This window comes from Rhea americana, unplaced genomic scaffold, assembly GCF_003343005.1.
Source record: "Rhea americana isolate MKP2758 unplaced genomic scaffold, rheAme1 scaffold_407, whole genome shotgun sequence".
Lineage (NCBI taxonomy): Eukaryota > Metazoa > Chordata > Aves > Rheiformes > Rheidae > Rhea > Rhea americana.
Window position 1 is genome coordinate 68,215 of NW_028186543.1, and position 21,367 is coordinate 89,581.

General features: G+C 38.4%; 1 protein-coding gene across 3 annotated transcripts; it reads right to left on the reverse strand.

Annotated features, from left to right (window-relative positions):
• PCF11 (PCF11 cleavage and polyadenylation factor subunit) lies at window positions 1-20,993 on the reverse strand. Of its 3 annotated transcripts, none has more exons than XM_085314544.1 (16): window positions 20,512-20,993; window positions 15,493-15,618; window positions 13,015-13,203; window positions 12,387-12,578; window positions 10,404-11,512; window positions 9,945-10,134; window positions 9,213-9,855; window positions 7,649-9,132; window positions 6,249-6,336; window positions 5,443-5,562; window positions 4,810-4,915; window positions 4,032-4,215; window positions 3,438-3,593; window positions 2,258-2,350; window positions 1,724-1,759; window positions 1-1,121 (listed from the first exon to the last, which is right to left on the reverse strand). In XM_085314544.1, exons 1-16 carry the CDS (start codon window positions 20,698-20,700, stop codon window positions 906-908), a joined length of 5,121 nt encoding a protein of 1,706 aa, XP_085170670.1. In that variant the 5' UTR covers window positions 20,701-20,993; the 3' UTR covers window positions 1-905. The 3 variants fall into 3 exon arrangements, with proteins under 3 accessions (XP_085170670.1, XP_085170669.1, XP_085170671.1); XM_085314543.1 differs by having other exon boundaries at window positions 4,810-4,918; XM_085314545.1 differs by lacking the exon at window positions 15,493-15,618 and having other exon boundaries at window positions 4,810-4,918.
• Between the last annotated feature and the right edge of the window lie 374 nt (window positions 20,994-21,367).

The following is a 21,367-nucleotide window of genomic DNA, read 5'->3' on the forward strand; positions in this document are numbered from 1 at the left end:
TATGCTTCATTTTATTTATTACATTTAAGAAATATTAACATCTCAGGATATCTGGTTTACCATCTAAGTCCAGTCATAACCAACAAAGAAAAAATGTTAACCATGTTTCAAATGAGCATTCTTACATTTATTTCCCCCTGTAACTTAAAGAAAAGTTTGTTCAGCTATATTAAATTCATATGTGTTTGACTAACAAAAAAGTTATTTAAAATGTCTCAACTACCAGGCATCCTGGTTTGTTAATTGAATGTTTGTTGGCACTTGTGTTCACAATCAAGCACTCTGGTTGCTTTGTTAATTTTCCCCTTCTACCCAGAACTGTCTTTTTGATTATGTTTTTATCATCTGGATATGTATGTAAGTTTTTTTCAAATAAATTTAATAAGAAAAGAAATCTAGGGTGGGCTGTTTGAAAATGTTCCTACATTGCTTCCCTTGATAACCCACAAATGAGATAACGGAAGGAAGTTATTTGCTTTCATTTTTCTGAATCTTGTTGAGAGGTCTAAAACTGAGGTCGTTTTAATTCCATTTAAACTCAAAAACATACAGAAACACTGTCTTCATTTGATGGTGTGCATAAACATTACACTCCATATATAGCAAAAATATCTTTTATTTATAATTTACATTTTCACATGTGAAAATTGTACATTTTTACATATACAATTTCATTCCATTAAATTTTCACGCATCTACAGAACTTTCACACAATGACACCTGAAACTGTGCAGGCARTAAGAAATTCAAATACAAAAATGTATTTATTAACCAAACAGTAGCTGAGGCCCTGCCTCAGCTAAACATTTTTATTTCATATAAAAAGTATTTGCCTTCCAGAGTCAACACAGCAGCTCTTCTGTTCTGTTAAAAAAAAAAAAAAAAAAAATCATACCTCAGTTTATTTAAACAGACTCAACCTTATCAGGTTCTGTTTTAATATCTGTAGATGCAGGTGTGCTCTCTTCTGCACAGGCAGTAGGGGTGTCTTCAGGTTCCTCCTTGACTTTAGGGGAGTCACAGGGTTCTTGTGTTTCTTGTTTAACAATGTTCAACATAATATTTAGTGGATTTTCTACAGGAGTCTTGCTGGGAGATGGCGTGCAATCGAATGATGATGTCTGCAAAATGGAAGTTATTGTAGCATTAATACACCATTAAAAGAACTATTTGTAGCTTCTTAYAATTTTCAAAATGTAAACAGCAAGTTGATAATCAGTCATTCAAAATCCAAACTTCTGCTTTACCTAGGCCTTGAGAAAGCCAATTTATTCTGACAAAATTACTTTACAATTATTTTGAAAATATATCATCCAAGCAGGGATGAAACACATAACACATTACCATAAAACATTCCAAGCTATATCCAAAAGCATTGCAACTTTCAAATCATTWAAAATTTAACGTCTACACACACATCAACATCAATTATTTCTTTTTGTGAATTCCTAAGATCGAGCACTTCACTCAACAATTCAGAACGTTTTCAAAACATGGTTTCTCTTTAGTTGTGTGTGAGACAAAAGCTGACATGCTACATCATAACAAAAAATACATCTTCAGGTAATTCTGTATTACAAACTTGCCATGCCTGGGGCCCTCAATTCCTTGTGCAGTCATATGCAACAGAAATGGGTAGCATATTCTGAATACATTTGCAAAGTCAGAAATCAAGCAAAACCAACTCAAAATGCTTTAAAARGAGTATAAAGGGTTCACTTACATTTTGGTAATCTTCGTAACATGATGGATGGTAAATCTGGAAAGGAATTGTTGTACACTTAAATATATACTTATTTTATAGTAGAAGCACTGGTCATGAACAGAACAGTTTTGATTACACGTATTATAATCCCTCTAGAAAAATAATAGTACAAGTAGGCAAAGTATAACAGTCAAACATAACTAACTGAGAAAAGATTGCACGCGTGGTTTAGGTAGGAAAAGTTAAACAAAAGCCTGGTAAGTGCTGAGAATTATTTGTCTACAGCTGTATTTAGAATTAATAGAACCAACATACACATTTATCTTTCTTTTAGCAAGGCAGCATGAGGGAACCCTAGTGAGCCTATGCTAATACAATCAAGATTTCATGCATTTTAAAAGGYTGAGATATTGGTGTACTTGGACACCAGCAAAACCATCCAGAGAATCCATGGGGAATGAAAATCATCACTTTCCCCTCACATTTTTTTGCTACAACTCTTTTTTTTTTTTGAACTCTAAACAAGTATCACATGTAATAAAATCAGATTACCTTTTCATCTACTCTAATAGCATTCTTCAGATGCCACTCTTCCTCCTCCTCATCCCAATACTGTTCAAATTGCTCTTGACAAATTTCACAACTCTGGAAAATTATTAAAATAACACAGATATATAAAGCGGATTTTTAACAATATACTGAACACATCAACTTTAAGAATGCAACTAAGACAATCAAAGTTTTTTTTTTAACGTAAGATAAACATATTGACCTACAACATGATCTTGCTTCCACATTTTAAAAGTAACTTTAGAAAACATGTATTAATGCAAATTTGAGTATAGTGTGCAGATTCAATAACTATCATCATCATAGCTTGCAGACAGCTGTCAACTTGGGAACAGTAAGCTTTGCCCTTTAAGCTAGGAAGTCTCTGCAAAACACTTGGTAACAATCTAATGTTCTTTTGCTGCCAGGTAACGCAATCCAGTAAAGAAACTCCGTTAATTTTACTTATAGCATTATCTTCACTCTTACCCCACCTCAACTTTGAGTTTCAAGTTAAAAAGGGAAAACTTTTGCTTAGAACATTAACATCTTTAATACTTTCTCTGCCATACAATCAAATTTGAAAACAAGCCATGAGAGGTACTTTTTTTCCAAAATTAAAACAAAGGCTTTCAGGGCTTGATAGATAGTTTCATATAGGGTTAGCATGTGAAAACTAAGTTGAGATTCTGCCAGTTCTTGTATGTGATACCATTCCAGTTCATCTAATAAAATATGTATCTACTGGTTATTTTCAAGTCAAAAGACTGAGGTATTTCTTTGTCCTAATGCCTACCTTCTACTGAAAAAAAAAWGCAAAAAGTAACACAAACTAGGTAAGACAATTGTTACTTGAACCACAAAGGACCATTTCCAATTCATTTGTTCAATTTACTATTCTTATAGACACACACAGTTAATTAACACGCATTTCCAACTTCAGTTTTGCTAAGGATCATCAATAGGTGGTGGGAGTGTTTTGTTTTGAACTACTGGTAATTTACACCACTATCTGCTATTAGGAAACAATCTTACATAAACAAATATAAAACCAATGACACAGAGGCCCAAGAACAAAACTTCATGCTATATTTAACACACTGTGTAAAAGAATGCTGTAGACTTCTTCAAGGTATTAAATCCTTCTCACTACCCGGGCTAATGAAGGCAAGCTGAAACATACCTCATCTGCTCCAGCTGGTCCAGCAGGGACACTCTGAAACTCTTTCTCTTTTGCAGCTTCTTGTGTCTTCAACACAACCTCTTCATGAGCTTTTTCGAAAAACTGGCTTTTTGCACGTTCTTCTAGATCAGCTATTTCTTCAAATTCAATCCAGTCCTAATGGAAATTTTTCATTCACACTCAGACATGGACAAGTAGCCACAAATCCAAGTTTAAAAAGCAAAGCTCAAAAAAAAACCATTCAAAAAGTAGTATATGTAATGAGTCTCTTCATTAAAATTGAAATGCTCATCACATGCATTATACAGTATACATTTTTTCACAGTACTACGCTGTTCAAAAAACTTTCTCCAGAAAAAACACTTTCTATTTCCATTCCATTCTAATTAATACCAAAAAGATACTAACAGTTTAAACTGCTTATTATCTTTTGTGTTTTGATGGCATTTATAAAAACTATTTGAAATACCTAAGCAGCACTGTTTATCAAAGGCAAACACCTGTGATGATGTAATTCTAGATTCAACCACAGTCCTACAGCACACACATAAAGCTGGCTTTTAATTTAATCAAGACACACATTCCATTACTTACTGTTAAACTGTAGTACCACCTTCTGTGTGTAACTTTTCTGCTAACATCCTTTTCTGTGCGGTTTTGGCGATAATGCCAATCTAAATGATCTGCATAAACATCTGTCTGTGAAGTAGTAAATCTCATTCCACATGAGTAACACTGAATTCCAGTGTATAGTCGATTTATAACACTGTCATAACGCCTAAAAAAAAAAAAAGGCAGGCTTAACATTTTCTTGAAAAGTAACAGGTAAGAAGAAGTTCCTCATTAAGTTGCTTCAAATGATCACAACAGTAGAAAAAAAATATTAATCTTCTATACAGTTAAAGCATGCAACATAGCTAAATATTTTCCTGATTTTCAAAACATGATCAACTGAAAACATTCACATTATCTGTTCATGAGAAACATATCAGTGTGTAGGTCTTAGTTTTATATCTAGTAGCTCCAAGGGTCTAATAATGCATACTACAGTAATGCCAGCATTTGTTCAGCTTTGCAAACTACCACAAAGGTAGTAACACTGGTAAAGGAAGTTAACAGTCTTCAATTTCTATAATCTTGCTGATTAAATCACAACATGCATCTCAGATAAAAATAACTCAGGTTAATCTTCCCTTTTTCCTCCCTCAAATTCTGCTAGGCTAACAAAAGAACCAAAAACTGCAGGTCCTCCTGTATTGGTAACAAAGTGACATTTGATCCTTTAAAAGCTCTCAGCTGTCTTGGATTAACTCTACAGATATTGCCATGTCWTTGTTCTTACTGCATTGTAGTATCATGCTACTATACGCACTGTCTGAGTTCTTCAACTGTGAAATTAGTGAGGTCTGGGACATCTTGATCTTCACCCTGATCATCCTCCTCCTCTTCAGCAGCTGGCTGGGCTGATGTTTCATTCACTTCTAGAAAACAGAAAATTATGATCTTATCAAAACTTCAGTACATTACTGTAAAAAAATAAAGAACTCCTGAAAGGTATTTTTATTGAAATATGAATGCAAACAATTTATGTTAAAATGCATGTGCATAATAATAGCTGAATCAGTCTCAGCTTCTWACATTATAAACAGCATACAAAATGCAATTAGTTCTTTACAACCTGAGTTGAAGAAAACAGTGTTTCAATACCTTCACCTAAGTCTTTGGCTTTAATATTTCGTATTTAGAGAAAGAAGTATTTCAGAATGAAACTGGTAAGAACTTGATTATAATCAAGAACAAGTTTCTAAGCAGCAGCACCAAAGATGCATCTCACTGCTTTGCATAGCTTAATTGTACAAATTAAACTACAGGATGCATTTTAAAAGTTAAGAATTTACTTCCTCAGATGCACTGAATTCCTTCCAAAGAAAAAAGTTCCATTAAAAGAAAGCTGCACTTAGGTTATGCATAAACTRAGAAGTTAGAACATAATGGATGTACATACGTGCGGACGTGGAATCAGTTTTTGACAGTTTGAGGATTCCTGTTGACAGCAGTTTAGCAAACAATTCATTGACATCAAGCTGACCAAGGTGGTTATCAGGGTATGAATGTGGAAGGGCTCCTAAAGGAGAAAATATCAACATTCATAGTGACAAAAGGTTAGCTTCAAAAATTTACTTCATTTCCACCAACGCACTTCGCAACACGCTTCTCTGCTGCACGCTCCTCCCAACTTTTTCTTCTCTTGTAGCAGCTTCCTTCATAATGCAAATATTTAAGTGCTATCTATGCTGGCTCTTGGCATACAGATTTCTACTGAATACTGTTTTTTGAAATGTAATATTTTCTCACTTAAAGATGCTTAAAGTATTTATGAGGACTAATCTACTTGATCACTTGCTTTTAATAATTCATGACATTGTATAAGCTTTTCATTACTAACCATTCATGTACTAGTAAGTYTTGTATCACCTGGCAAATGCAAATCAGTCCTATGAACCAATCCCTTCCTTCTCTCAAAAGCAGACCAGTTTTTTTCTGCCCAACTATATACCCATAACCATATARTTAATGAAAACTAATGAAACATTTCAGTGTTTGAGGGAAACCCCTACACGAATTCAGGTAATATAGATACCACATCTACTAGCACCTCATTAAGTGTCAAGGCTTCCTTTAGAATTACCCAGAATTAGTACACCAAGATAGTACGAAATGTTTATTTTTACAGCCTCTAATAAACAAAACAGTCCAAAAGAAACAAAAAGGTTATTACTTCATTATTATTTTCATTATTTTGGTACATACCTGCTGGGTTCTGAACAAAGCTTCCAGGATTTGGTAAATACTGCTGACCTTGGCCATAAGGTCCTGGCTGAGCAGACATAAGAGACACCTATAAAAGTAAATATTTATGTACTGTTTGCATGATAAAATTAAAAAATATATTATAATCAAGTTATTAACCTCTAGGCATTCACAATTTTAGCTATATTAAACACCCTCGAGGAACATACCGTATCAGTTCAGTATTGAGAAGTCAAAAAATGAGCTCATAATCTTTCTCTAGTTCTAATTTCCCATCAGAAAAAATTCAGTGAATGTTATGTCTAACATTTAAATAAAATGTACTTTTCCTTTACTTATTCAAATTCCAAAATTTGAATCAATTTGAAAAATTTGAAAATCAATTCCTTCAAATTCCAATCACATTTTCTAAACATATTACTTACTTATAAAACAGAGTGCATCAGAAAGAAACTGGACAATCTGATGACCATTCATGAAAAAATGTTATTTTTCAGTAAACAGATATTCCTTCTTATACAGTAATTAAAATAGTATCCCTTATACCAAAATCATCCTGAAAACAGGATGTTTTCAAAAAACTAACTGCAGTAAACTCCAGATAGAGAAATAATTTTTAGAATACATTTCTAATAAAAATATTCTTTGCAAACTGCTTTTGGATTTATTAAGAAAGTTAAAWTTGTTTAAAATTTCATCCCTCTAGAGGTTAGCAGGACACAATTGGATTAGGTTCAGTTCATTCCTCATATCTGATTTTTGTCCCTCAAAGAAAAAATGGCCACTAAAATCTCTATCCATAATCAACTGAAAGGAATGAACATCAGCATTCAGCATCATTTTCCCTTCTGAAAAAGAGCATTTCTGACAGGCCTCAAAGCATTCTGGTACAAAGAACATTCTTCAAGTGTAGTTCAACAATGTCCAAACCTTCCCAATTCCCCCAAATTAGAGATTTCTCTTAAGTCTTACCATCAATACTGACTCAAAAAGGTAACAATTATTTTGGTTWACTGTAATTCCGCACCGAACAGATTAATCATGTATATTCATAATTCTATCTTCCAGGCTTTACAGAGAATTCACTTTGAGTAAACTTAATGAGAATAGTAGACTTCCAATTAGTTTTGTGAGTTTAAAATAGTGTACTTCCTCAAGTTACCTTCTCAGCTACAAAATGACTGTAAAAATATCTTTTTCCGATTTTTCTTTTTCAAAAAAAAATAGCGTATGACTGCCTTCAGTAATCTAAAAACTTCTTAGCAAGGATAATTTTYAGTCTGAAACTAGCTCCCAGCCTCCCTGCTTATCAGAAAAATCTTGTTTTAGGAGGAACARTAACTACTAATCTCTATACAGTAACACTTCAGACTACCTTATTTAGTACAATCAAGTCTTACCTGATTATTTCCCACTGACATACTATTGAAGCTTCCATATTGAGGACCCTGAAGACTTTTTTCATCAAAATAATGTCCAGATGCTCTCAATGGGAAATTCTGTGCTCCTGGGCCAGCTGGCCCATTGAAATTTGGTCCTGGAGAACCATCAAATATTTCAGGTCTCTGGAATTGCATCCCATGAGATGGTCCATTGTAGCTCTGGCTGGGATGTTCACCAAATGGACCGCTTTGTCCATACGGTGGCAATTCTAGTCTTGAGGCAGGATGGTTAGCTACATTTTCAAAACGTGCACCCTGAAGGCCAAGGGGCAAGTCAAACCTTGAGGGCTGCTGGTGAGGACCATCAAATCTTTGAGGTATGGCTGTATCAAATCGTGGTTGTGCCTGTTGGCCAGGTGCTCTTTCGAATCTTGGGCCAGGCTGTCCATGAATTCCATCAAATCTTTGCAGCAGAGATAGCTGTCCAGGTTGACCATCAAATCCAGCGGAATGACAGCCATCAAATCTTGGACCAGTTCGACCCAGAGGACCTTCAAATCTAAGACCACCCCCTCCTTGGTGTGCTGGCCCATCAATTAACCTAGGACCTACCCCTGGTCCTTCCAATCTGAGACCACCACCTGATGGTCCATGTGGCCCCTCAAATCTAAGCCCACCACCTGATGGTCCATGGGGCCCCACAGGCTGACCATGTGGCCCCTCAAATCTGAGGCCACCTCCAGGTTGACCATGGGGCCCCAATGGTTGTAAGTGTGGCCCCTCAAACCTGAGACCACCCCCTGGTTGACCATGAGGCCCCAAGGGCTGACCATGGGGTCCCTCAAACCTGAGACCACCCCCTGGCTGACCTCGGGGCCCCAGAGGTTGACCATGGGGTCCCTCAAACCTGAGACCACCTGAAATTTGACCACGTGGCCCCTCAAACCTGAGACCAACTCCAGGTCCTTCAAATCTAGGACCACCTACAGGCTGTCCTGCTGGCCCCTCAAAACGCAAAGGACCACCTATCTGCCCAAGAGGTCCCTCAAACCTCAATGGACCTCCTCCACCAACCTGTCCTGGGGGTCCTTCAAATCTGAGGGCCCCTGCCAGCTGCCCTGGTGGCCCATCAAATCTTAGGGCTCCAGCTCCCCCTGCTCCTGCCAGTGGTCCGTCAAACTGAGAGGCACCTCCCCCTACCAGAGGCCCCTCAAATCTCATAGCAGCCTGTCCAGGTGGCCCATCAATTCTAGAATTTGAACCAGCAGCAGGACCATCAACAAAAGGACTTCCTGGTCCATCTACCCCAACTCTTGTAGCAGGCTGTCTCGGTGAGCCATCAAAGAGAGATCTGTCTTCCATCAGGGCRCTTATTCTCTGTTTTACTTCAATGCCTCCAAATCTTGATCCTGGACTCTCTGAAAACGGTGCCTTGTCTGGATCTTCATACCTTGCTCTCTTGAAACGTTCACTGAATGGGGACCTTGGTTCCTCTCGAACACCTAAACAAWCAAAACCATTAACTAATTGCTGAAATGTTGCAAATTACTAAATAGCACTAAAATAAGGCAAAAATACATACCAGCTTGCCCCAGAAGCTGTCTTTCTTCACGATTATCGAATCTGCAGATTGCATCACCATCTATTTTCTGAAACTCTGGTGTACTCTTCCCCTGTTGTCTGAGAGCTTCTCTAAACTCATCTGATTCTCCCCAGCTGTCATAAGGATCGAAATTTTTAGAACCTCTTGCTCCTTTAGTAGCATTTTGTTCCTCAATTCTTCGTCGACTCTCAAGTGGTGAAAGACTATCAGGAAAAGGTCTATTACTGCCACTTACAGGAGAATGTCGCCTGGATCTTTCCCCAAATGGTTCTTTTCTGTCAAACTGTACTCCACGCTTAGCTTTGGCTTGCTCACATTCTATTCCAGAAAGTAATGCATCAGGTATATGATAATCTAAAATATCATCAGGGTCTAACAGATCAAGTCGCGACAATGAATGCTGTACTTGTGTTCTTTTCAATTTTGCTTTGTGTTCATAATATGTTAATTCTGCATCAGATAGAAGAGGTTTCTTTTTCAAACCACATTTTTCTTCTGTAGGGCTATCCCACACATTGCATCTGTGCTTTCCTTCCTGATACTGGAACAGCTGTCGGATCTGATGAGCTACAACAAGGAACTCATCTTGTGTTATTTCACCAGATGCTAAGCGTTCATTTGCCTGTAATATTAAAGTTAAAGTTCAGACTTCTAAAACAACATACAACTACATCCAGGATGCTTCTATAAATACAAATTAGTCAGTATTACCTTTTTAAGTAATTCTCTCTTGCTTGCAGATGTCAATTCTTTGGGAATTTGTAAATTAGCATCCACACTTAAGCGGTGYTGCTGCTTCGGTGCTCGGGGTGACAAAATTCCCTTACTAGCAGCCCAGTTTTCCCGGTGTCTTTGGTGAGGGGATTTACCAAGTGCTTGGTGTTCTTCATTCTGCTGCGAGCTGAAAGCAATAAAACATTTAAAACCAATTACTCCTTTATTCAGGACATACCTATCACATTCCAATTTAATCTAACTGTAGCAAAACACCACAATCACATCAGAATCTAAATATACATTATTTCCATGTTCTACTAATAAAAGAAGTTAACAATTGGAATAATCCATTTTTACAATCTGAGCATTGCCTCCCAAACCTGAGTATACTGAAGTCAGCAGGAAAATTTCCACTGACTTCAGACAGAAATTGATTAAAAGTTGGTAACTTACTTTTTATTTTCTTCCCAACCAGATTTCCACCTCTTGCCTGATTTGGACCCTTGCCAGTTTTCTGCATTCTCCTTTGGATCAGGAGAGGTTTTTGTAGAATGCTGGCTCGTTGTTTCTTGGGGCCTATCTTCCTGAGCTTTTTTCACTCTCCTTGGATCTCGCACCTCTTGTTTAAGGTTTCGTTTATTAGAATTTCTTTCATCTCTTGCTGTTTGTGCACATTCTTCAACATGAGACTGCTTAGGACCTATCTGACGTATCTTTCCAATTTTAGGAGTTGATGAAGTAGGAGACAAACTCCTAAGTCTTCTTTTGGGTGATCTCCTATCTCTTCTTTTTGGAGAATGTGTAGATGGCGACCGAGATTTAGGAGAGCGTGATCGTGAGCGTTTTCTATTACTTGATCTCCCCTGTTTTCCACCTTGTTTTTCTGATTCCTCTGTAGCCACATCTTGTTTCTGAACAACACCATTAATTACTTTATTTCTGCTGCCTACCGGTCTATGTTCCGATGTCTTATGTTCCTCTTTTTCTTTTTTCTCTGTGTTTTTCTTCTTGTCTTTCACCTCCTCCTCTTTGCCCTCTGGCTTTTCTTGAAGATGTTTTTTCAATCTTGGATCTCGTTTACTGATTTCAGATACTTTTGTGCTTTCACATTCCTGGGTTTTAGTATCTTTAGTACTGGGTAGCTTGTTTTTCAAAGGTGATGGTGATTTAGATTTTGCTTCTGACTGATCAAGTTCTTTCTTCGGTGTTTTTTCACTTGCTTTCAGTTTTTCTTGCTTTGATGAGTTCTGCTTTTCAGCTTGAGCCGTTTTGCTTGCCTTGGTATCAGACTGACTGGTTGCATTTGATGAAAATTCTTTCCTATGAGACTGATCTTTAGCATGAGAAGAATGTTGAGCCATCCTATTAAGCCTAGGATCCCTGTTTACTATTTTGATATCATGAAGTGGAGGACTTGGGGATGGTTTGTTTTTTTCAGCTTGCACRGAAGTCTGATGAGGAGGTTTAACTGCCATATGAGGCGTCTGAGACATATGTTGCTTGGAAGGTGCTGGAACTGAAGCTATAGTAGATGATCCTTGTTGAACACTAAGAGAAACAGCCTGAATAGAAAGGAAAAAAGCAGCATTAAAATGCCTGTTAACTCCTGTCCAGTGATGTTGATATTCTGTGACTTGGAGCGAAATCTACCAATGGAAATGTCTCAAAAGACATGCTTACAAGGTAATTATCTCAAAGTSACCTGTTAATTGCTGATTACAGGTTTTAAAATAATGCAGTACCATTACAAAAGATCAAGTCCAAACATAAATGAAAAGTCAATCCTAGAAAATTTGATGTAAGAGCATGTTTGCACTACAACATTAGGTTTTTTTCATACACTCCACATGCTCAAGGCAACTAAGCTGCTACACATCTGTTATTTTTCCTATTTCAAGACTTTCAGGGTGCTTTAGTTTCATATTTTTATACCATCAAGATGTTTTTACAACTATCAGTGCAACAAGACTTTCAATTACAAACCTGAAATAACATTGCTTAACTGACACTTTCACATTTAAGAAATTTGACTTGATGAGGAAACAGACTTTATAGGCTAAGAATCTTGATTCTCCAAACTTTCTCAGAAGAACAGGAGCAAAGGTAACTGAAAAAGCCTGGTGTGCTATAACCCATGAAAAAAGGTGGAAGATCAGGATCATAGGCAGGCATCATTTTGGAGAGTAGAAATAATAAAAAAAACTCTCAAAAACTTCACCTTTTTGATTCAGTTTTTATTAAAAACAGTGAGATTTTTATTTAATATTGTTTTAGAGCCCAAGATCAACTTTCATTGCTCTAATTCTAAAATAACTTTTTTGTCTAGAATTAAGAAAAATTTAATTTACTGCAGTTAGCAGTATAGCTAAGGTGCTATTCAAAAGAAACTGCAACAAAAACCCCACCTATGAGAGGTCCATCAACTACCCTACTCACCAACTGTGCTTTAGTCTGTTCCAGCTCCAGCTCTAACTTTTTCTGCTGAAGTTCTAACAACTGTTTTTGCTTTGCAAGTAATTGTTGCCTTATTAGTTGCTCCTGTGTCAAATTCTTTTGTATTTCAGGAACAGCTGGAGGAGTTGAGGCACCAGAAGTGACAGCAGAGGTAGGTGCAGTAGATTCCTCTGGCTAAAAACAAAATAAAACAAACAAAAAAAAGTAAGTTACATCTGAGTCTTGATGGAATCAACTAAMTCCATCTCCTTTAACTGCTATCATGATCCAGTAGCGAGATTTAAGTTTGTAATGAAGTTATATATTTTGCATTTAAAATGCAAAACATAACTAGAATATTTAAAGATTTYTGCTCCACTACAGTCTGTCCACAGTGAAAGTTACAGCACATCATTTCATATAAAATTATTAATGTTCAGAAACGTAAGATACAGTTCTGAAATACAGAAACCAAGCCCAGCAAATATTTGAATTCAGAAATTCACCTTACCTGTCTATAAAGRTCAGCTACTTCTTTATTAATTTACTTAAATTGTCAAAAAAATCAGTATACAAGCAATGAAAACTACATGTATTACCATCTGCTCATACAGTAGGCATGAAAACTTACCGATTTATTTAAAAACTTAGGATTCACATGGATGCTAGAAGTATTCACATTTGGGGGCAGAGGTTTAATTGGCCAAGCAGGATCTAATGAGTTGACTCTGACATCAAGGGCATATAGTTTCTTCAAAGGAAAAATATCATCCCATGTGGAGCGTAATTTAAATAAACTTTTCCTAGTATTTTCATCCACCTAAAACAATAAAACAATTCTATGGCTTGTTAAGTTAATATAAAACAACTTTTCACACTTTTCTGTAAAACTTACTTCAGTTATTTTATATTCATATCAATAGTTTGTGATTTTAACACATTCAACTGCCTAGRCAGAATTGATAAATAGTGCAGATGTGCTTTATGATTCACATCTATACCAACAGAGTCAATACTAGAAGCTTCAATGTGGAATTGTTGTTTCAAGGCCACTTGAAGGTTTTATTGTATATTATCATTCTCTGTAAGAACTTCCTTTCAACTTTTCCATTACCAAAATTCTCATTTTACTTGTGTATTTTCCGTGAAAAAAAAAAAGTAATAAAAATACTGGAAGGCAAGAGCCCTTAAGACAACAGGGTATTCAAGTGCCTGTGCTGAATGGTATATAATAATCACCAGCAAATCAGAAAACGACGGATCACAAAACAAAATCAGAGTATGCTTCTTGTCTGTTCAGTCACCAAACAACTTTTTCCAATGAACACAACAAAAAGGGTATTAGGTAAAATTAAGCCAATTATATTTCAGCTGAACTGCAAAAYTATACCTATGAACTACAAATGAAATGTCCTTGTAGGTCTAGTCCGTATTTTATCTTTTCATTAAATATTAGTTTTATTTATCTCATTAAAACAAGTTAAATTTTTACTTTGCAGTAAATTCCTAATTTACCTGATAACCCAATAACATAAAATAAAGAAAATAAATGAGGATACAACACATAGCTTTCCTAGAGTCAATATGCTAAATCAGTCATTAAATATTGGCCCTTAAACATCATCTCCTGCAGTTTTATTTTTAAGGCATTAGAGCAAGACATACAATAGTCTTGAAATATTGTTGGGGAGGAATTTTTTTCCTTTTTTTTTAAAAAAAAAAAAGTATTTCAATAAAATCAAGTAGTACGTAACTATCAGTTAGTTAGGCAGTTCTATCCAAGTTTCAACAAAAGGATATGAAGTTTGCTACAAAGGCTGCTGAAATGTCTGTACAAAAGTATCTGACTTCATTAAGTTTTTAAATGTAYTTTAGGGCCCATTTACTAATAAAATTTGTAACAATGTCAAGGATGGAATCCAACTTGTATCTTGTAACACTACCAGCTAAGCTATCACAAGTGACCGCTACTTTGTATATATATAATGTTAAATATGCATAAATAAAGCACTCTAGTAAACTTAGTAGACAGCTAACCTACAAAATTCAAAAAAATTTTTTCCAGAGCTCCAGCTGCAAGAAAGTTAAATGCAACTCAGTGAATGAGTATTTAAAATATARTACTAAAAAACCAAGTAGAACTTCTACTTGTCTACCCATTCTAACGCACAAGAGTTTAAGCTTCATGCCTAATTAGTCACCCATTTCACATCTGAAAGCCATATATAAAGCATACTGAGATCTCAGATCCTTACTGATATGTAGAGATACAGGCAAATGATCCTCTCATCTCAATCCTGAAATGCAGCTTTCTTATCATGGCATGCAAGAAATCAGARTTTAACCCTTCATTTTTGATCCAAATTAAACCCATTCAAGTCCAGTCTTTCAAAAACTGGACTTTGATTTGCATTTCTTACTAAGGACTAAGATGGTTACTTCACTGGGTTTAAAGATTAAGAACAAAAAACGAATGAAACTATTTGGCACCAGTTCTCAACGTTGAGTGATAYTGAACACTTATTTGTAACATCATACAGCAATCTCTAAGAGTCCTTCCTCCTAACATTTCTTTTTAATCACAGACCACCAGAAGAGTATCAGGTGTCAATGTTTTTCAGTCTTCACAGTTCAAACACTCATTGTCACATTACAAATAAAGTAATTTAGACTAACCTAATTAACTACACAATAGACAAGAGATGAGAAATTCACAAGAAGAAACTGAGTCTCAGTACAGTCTTGGCATAAAGACTATTAACTATCTTAAAAATAAATAATTTATAATTAATCAGTCTATACATTATGAAAAGTCCTTCCAGGGAAGCAATTATTAATGAAAAAYTGTTATTAAATCTTGCCTGGAAAGGAAGACTACAGAAATTTATGAATTAAATACAACTTTGCAGCTTTCAGCAAACACAGAACTTACATGCTCGACAGCAGCACAAATATCCTTTCACATTATACACAACAGTACTAAGATTTAAGAAAACCAATCAACTCCTGTAATTCACCACCCAAGAAAACCCAGAACTGAAAGCATGTATTTATTTTACCAGGAACAAATTTTGCTTAGAATACAGAACTTTTCTGAAAGTGTATATACCTTTTCAAATACACAAATAAATGTTGCAACTAGGTTTTTAGTAAATGCAGTAAGATACTCTCTTCCCACATTCTTGACAATGGAATCCATAAGGTACATAACTGGGAGCTTCTCTGATGCAGGAGCCTGGAGTAATAAGAAGAAACTGAGAAGTTTAGTACAATAAAAATATACTTTAAGCTTTTTAAATAAAGGGATTACCGATCCCAGAAATACAGACCTCTCTTTTTGGTTGCCACTATAAAAACAAAGGGATTTGCTTGGGATTTTTGTTTTTTACAAAAACTTAAACTGGAAAATTGATACTCAGTTCAAAGTACCAGGGCAGTGTGTCTACCACAAAAAAAGTAGTAATATCTTAGCTTATTCTGTTTGTGTATGAAAGCTTTGGACAAAAAAAGAAAAAAAGGAAAAAAAGAAAAAAAAAGAAAAAAAAGAAGCTCACGAGACAATATTGCTGCTCAGTGTAACCTTTCAAAACCCATTGAGAAATGAATTTCAAGTTAGTAGGAAACCATCGTTAGCAACTGAAGGAACTTCTARAAGTTGCTTATAATTCAAACCTCCTTGGATGCAGTTTTTCTGGATTTCAGAGAACACAAGTCAGACTTCTGGCAAAAAGCCCAAATTAGTGACTTCTGTAGATGTAGGTTTTATGTTGAGTGTCACAGTCTTTTTGTAAACTACACGYAGAAGAGGTCAGTTATTTCACTGTAATCCAAAGAAATGGAGCAAAGAGTCCCATTCTCTCTTGGCACTTGCAGGTATCAACAGTCAGATTTTCATGATTCATGCAAAATGCACAGTTCAAACAAAGTCCTACATCCAAACAAAATTCAGTCAAGGAGTTGACTGGGTAAGAGCACGGATGAGTTCATAAACTGCAACCACGATTCTCAGGGAAGGGAGTCTTCAYACTCTGGACACACCTTTGTTACAAGAGGAGGTTTGCCTTTTTTTAATTTCACACTCAAGACTTGTACCAAGCTCGTGCAATAGAAGTATGGTGACGCTGGACTGCTAGACCAACTTCTAATGTAAACGAAGTACTACTGGCCCAAATCAAAATGATTTTAATGCCCACCGTTGGCCTTCACAAGCAGATGGCACAGCAAAGTTCCAGAAAGCATCAGCAAGTACACAGACTTGTTGAAGTGGACAACAGAAAAGACACCACCACAAGCTGTGTGGTAACCGTAATCCCCTCAGAACATCCATTCATAATACTTAAGTCCCATTCACCATCTGGTAAACTCAGGATAAAACGAGAATAACTTCACTCATTGCTCATTTTAAAAAGGCTAGTTTTAAACAGGACAGGCTAGTAGATTCATTATTGATACCTTACTTCACAACCCCCTTGTCCAGACAAGTGTGTGGAAGTGCTCTTGCTTTACACTTTTATATTTAACTCCTTCTTAATTAAGGCAGCTTATAGAGGGGAATTGAGTCAAGAATACTTTTGTATGGGTAAATCATAGTGGTTTCTCACTCTTAAATGTGTCTTCAACTACAATATATTAAGTTTATCCCATTATATTACTATGACCTGAAACTTAATACTGAAGAGGAGTTAAGGATTTCTTGTTAATTACAGGGAAGATTACTGCCGTTATGCACATCAAAAGTAGTACAAAAACAGGTAGGTGATGTATCTTCAAACATCAGAAAAATAAAAAAGTGCACCCTAAGATAGCTAAAACTGATTACAGCAGATTAGAAGCATGCTTTACACCAGTTATATTACCTAATCTGAATGCTGAACACTGTAAATGAGCTAATATGCAATGGTGTTAGAACAAACAGATCTCTAGCCTCAGAAAACAAAAGACTGCAGGCCTAAAGCTACCTAATACTAAAATGTCCATAAAATATTCGTTTCTTCTTTAATACTGTCTGCACAATGGCATATTAAAAATACTATTTTAAGCTGATCTGAATGCCTTCTATTATAAAAAAAATTGACACTGCACGTGCACAGCTACTGACTTTCAAAGTCAGCTTCTGGTGAAACACAGCTCTCACCAGCACCTATGCCTGAGAGCTACTGACATAGTATTTTATATTCTTCCATTTCATCTATGTATGGAAGTAGTTCATTATACTCAGCTAAGCTTAAAGTTTGAGACACAGGGGAATCCATTTGGTAGCAAATGCATTCTAAGAAGTTTAACCATCACCTTCATTATACATCAGGCTGTTAGAAGTAATCAATCACACACAGAAGCACTGCAATCTGGTAAGGAAGCCTATTTCAAAATATGACGCATAGGATTATAAGTTTAGCAGCAAACCCACTTCACATATAAGCTACTCAGGTGTTATATTTTAAGAACCAGGACTTAAATATGGCTGGAATATTTAAGTCTTCACTTCTGGAAATGTTTATTATGTCAAGATAKCTAGCGTATATTCAATTAACCACAAAAGGGAATCCCAGGTTTGAATGTATTTTTTTTTCAGGCAGTCTCTAAGCATTCCCTAACAAGACAGACACCCACGTGACACTAACCAAAAAGCAGGGAGGCTCAGCATAATCACCAGAACACAGAAGAAAACTAACTCTGAGCTTATCAGCATGATATTAAAGACTTCATTATAGAATTCCCACTGTTCTTTCAAATAAAGCATAAAAATATTGTTGGAAATGTGTGGCTCTTTTTATTAGTTTCCTAAAGGGTTTCAACTTTAAATCGTATCTGGTAACTGAACCCCAAGTCACAACTTGTGAAAAAATTTGTTTAAAAAATAACATAAATGGGTCTTGGAAACAGATTCTGCACTATACAATGGTAAATAAAAAGACAAATACATATTTCACACTTTTTATTTACAAATTTTATAATACCAGTCACACATTTCATAACCATTTATTAAAATGTAAAGCAGACCACTCAGTTTTACACTAAACAAACTGTCTCCAGGCAACACTTTTTAAAAGTGGCTTAGTAAAGGAGATCACTTTCCCAGGAACAACTAAAAACTTCCCTCGTATAACCATAGTCACGAACAGTAACTAGGAAAAACTAACCATTGATACAGGATTAAGACATCTTTAAAAACACACTTCAGGGCAGGCTCTAAAATCACTCAAAAATGAAGAAATTTGACAGCATTGGTATTTATCACAAATCATTTTATATACATCCACTGCCCTTTAAGAGATATAATGGTGAGATCTATTAGATTACGATGTCACCTCCCCAAAGAATGGCCAAACTCAGCCACTGGCACCATTTAAAACTAAACTGGAAGAGGTCTGTGGAACACTAAAAAGCCATCCTGCATCGATAGAAAGATGAATTAAATAACTTAAGAGATCTTTCCCTCCCCATGATTAAACAGTACAATTCTCACCATTATAAACCATGATTTAAAGCCAAAGGAAAAAAGCCTTTGAACACCTGGTATCAGAGGGAGCAAGGGAAACAACGGGGGAGGGGTGACTGGCAGAAATAGGGGGGAGTGAAAGAAGAACCCTTTCCACATAAAAATCTCCTGTTAAAAAGGTGCAGTAAACCCCCATCCGTGTGCTGTGGCTGACTGATGTCAGCAACTGCCTGGGTTGGGCTCAGAGGGAGCCTCCTCTTTCCCTTCTTTTTATATCATGTGCCTTCAGACGCCATGTTAGGATCCTACAGGCTGCTGCAGTTTCTACAGTCAGGGAGAATTTCTTCTTCCCCATCCCTCAACCAATAAACTTCTCTAGCCAAAATAAATACACACACACAATACTATGCTTTAGTCAGGGCACAGATCTCCTGAAATCCAAAGAGATTATCCCAAACCCACATAAATTTCTCTGATCAGGCTGAGTAAAACAATTCCCATGACCACCACACACACACTTCTCTAACCGGAGCAATTATCACCTTTCACCCACAAACTTTTCTGAAAGATAAGGGGCCCCCAATTAATGTCTCAAGTAAGCACGGGGAAAAAAGTCCTATCTTCCAAATTATGACTAATACTTAAAACTCATTATATTTAGTCTTTAAAAAGTGGACAATTTGAATGTTAAGCTCAATCTTATTTTCAATCCTTTAAACTATTCGGAAAAAAACTCCACAAATCTCTCCTCCCAATCAGCCTAATGATCACAACACTCATCTACTGTAGAAATTGTTAAATATTTAGATACCGGATTAGTGACACTGAAATACTGGCTCCATGTAGGGGAAAAACCCAGCTACAAGGGCGAGGTGCTGCTGCCCAGTCACTGCCAGGCCGCCATGTTGTGTCTGCTATTTACACGGGACTTAAATCCCGAGCCACGCTGCCCTCCCAGCGCTTTTGGTGGGGCATGTCCCAAACCCTCCCCTACTATGCACACCCCTCCTCTGTGGCAGGGTGGTGTGGGGGCTGGTCCCCTCCCTCGAGTCCCCTGCTCCCTATGGGGGGTGGGGTAGAAGAAGGAGCTTAAGCTTAGCGGTGAAAGAAGGAGCCCCCGACGCCTCGCCCCGTGCTCCCTGATCCCATCTGGGACTCGTTTCCCTCCAGCTGTTCCCCCGGCAGCGACCCCAAGCTCCTGACCGTCTCCCCGAGTGCCTCGGCCAGGGCGCTCCCTTCCCCACCCGAGCCTTAGCGCCCTCCAGCTCCGCCGAAAACCGGCCTTCTGCTCGCCCCTAACTAGCCTGCCCCCCGCCGCTGCCTCTGTGTGCCCTGAAGCCCCCTGCCTCGCCGCCCTCCCCTTCCCGAGCCCAGCCACCCCCGCCCGCCACTAGTCTCCTCACCGCACCTGGCTCCCTTCCTCCCCGAGGCTCTCGCTCTCRCCCCACTTCTCGTCTCCACATCCCTCTCATCCCCTCGTCGCTTCCTCTCCCCTGCCCCCTCTCTACTCCCTTTCTCCTCCTCCTGCTCTTTCCCTCGGCTCGCTCCTGCCCGGCTCCGCCCGCGCCCCTCCACAGGCCCTCGCCCCCACGCCCTTTCTCCTAGCCCCCGAGGCCGCCCTAGCCCGCTGCCCCGGTCTGTCCCCCCCAGCAGTATAGGTAGGAGTAGTAGTCGGTGGAATATAAAAACCTTGGCGATTTGCGCCTCGATCAGGGAGACGATGTCCTTGGCGAAGGGCACGTTCTCCTCGGCCAGGATGGTCARCATGTTGATGTGCGGCTTGCTGTTGAACGTCAGGTCCTCCAGCGACGACTGGTAATCGCGGCACGCGTCCTCCCGGGCCTCGCTGCTACCAGCGCTGCTCTCCGGGGCCGACATGCTCCTCCGACCGGGGCCCGCACCAGGACCCGACCCACCGACCGAGAGCCCCCTCCCCGCGATCCCCTGCCGCCGCCGCCGAGCGATGCCGCCCCCCCGCCGCTGCCGCTGGGCTCCTCTACCGCATCCTCCGGGCTGCGGCTCCCGCTGACGGTGGTGGCGCCGTCGGTGCTGCTGCTCTTTCAGCCGCCGCCGACTCAGTCTCAACGCTCACAAAATGGCGGCGGCGGCTACGGCTCGCGAACCTCTTCCTCCAACCGTTGCGTCATGTGAAATTGTTCTAAGGAAAGGGGCCGGTTGCTTGGAAAGCCCCTTTTGTTCACTTACTGCGTCCTGATTGGCTCGCGCCCCGTCTGCTCACTTTGCGATTGGCCCACCCATCACCACAGCAGCCTCTGATGGGCGACTGACGCTCCTTCGTGCCTTCTGATTGGCTCCAGCGCTGAGGCTCCGCGCTCGCTTCTGCGCTCTGACTTCCTATTGGTTGCGCTGCCTTACTCCCGTGCTTCTGATTCGCTGTGCCTCTTCWTCCCGCCTTCCTGTACTGGCTGGAGTTGCCATTGGTGCTTCCGCGTAATCCCGCCTTTCTTCGAAGCTCCGAATTGCGATTGCTTCCCCCGCGCAGCGCCGCCTCCTCTGCTCCCTCCCTCCCGCGCTGCTGCGCCGC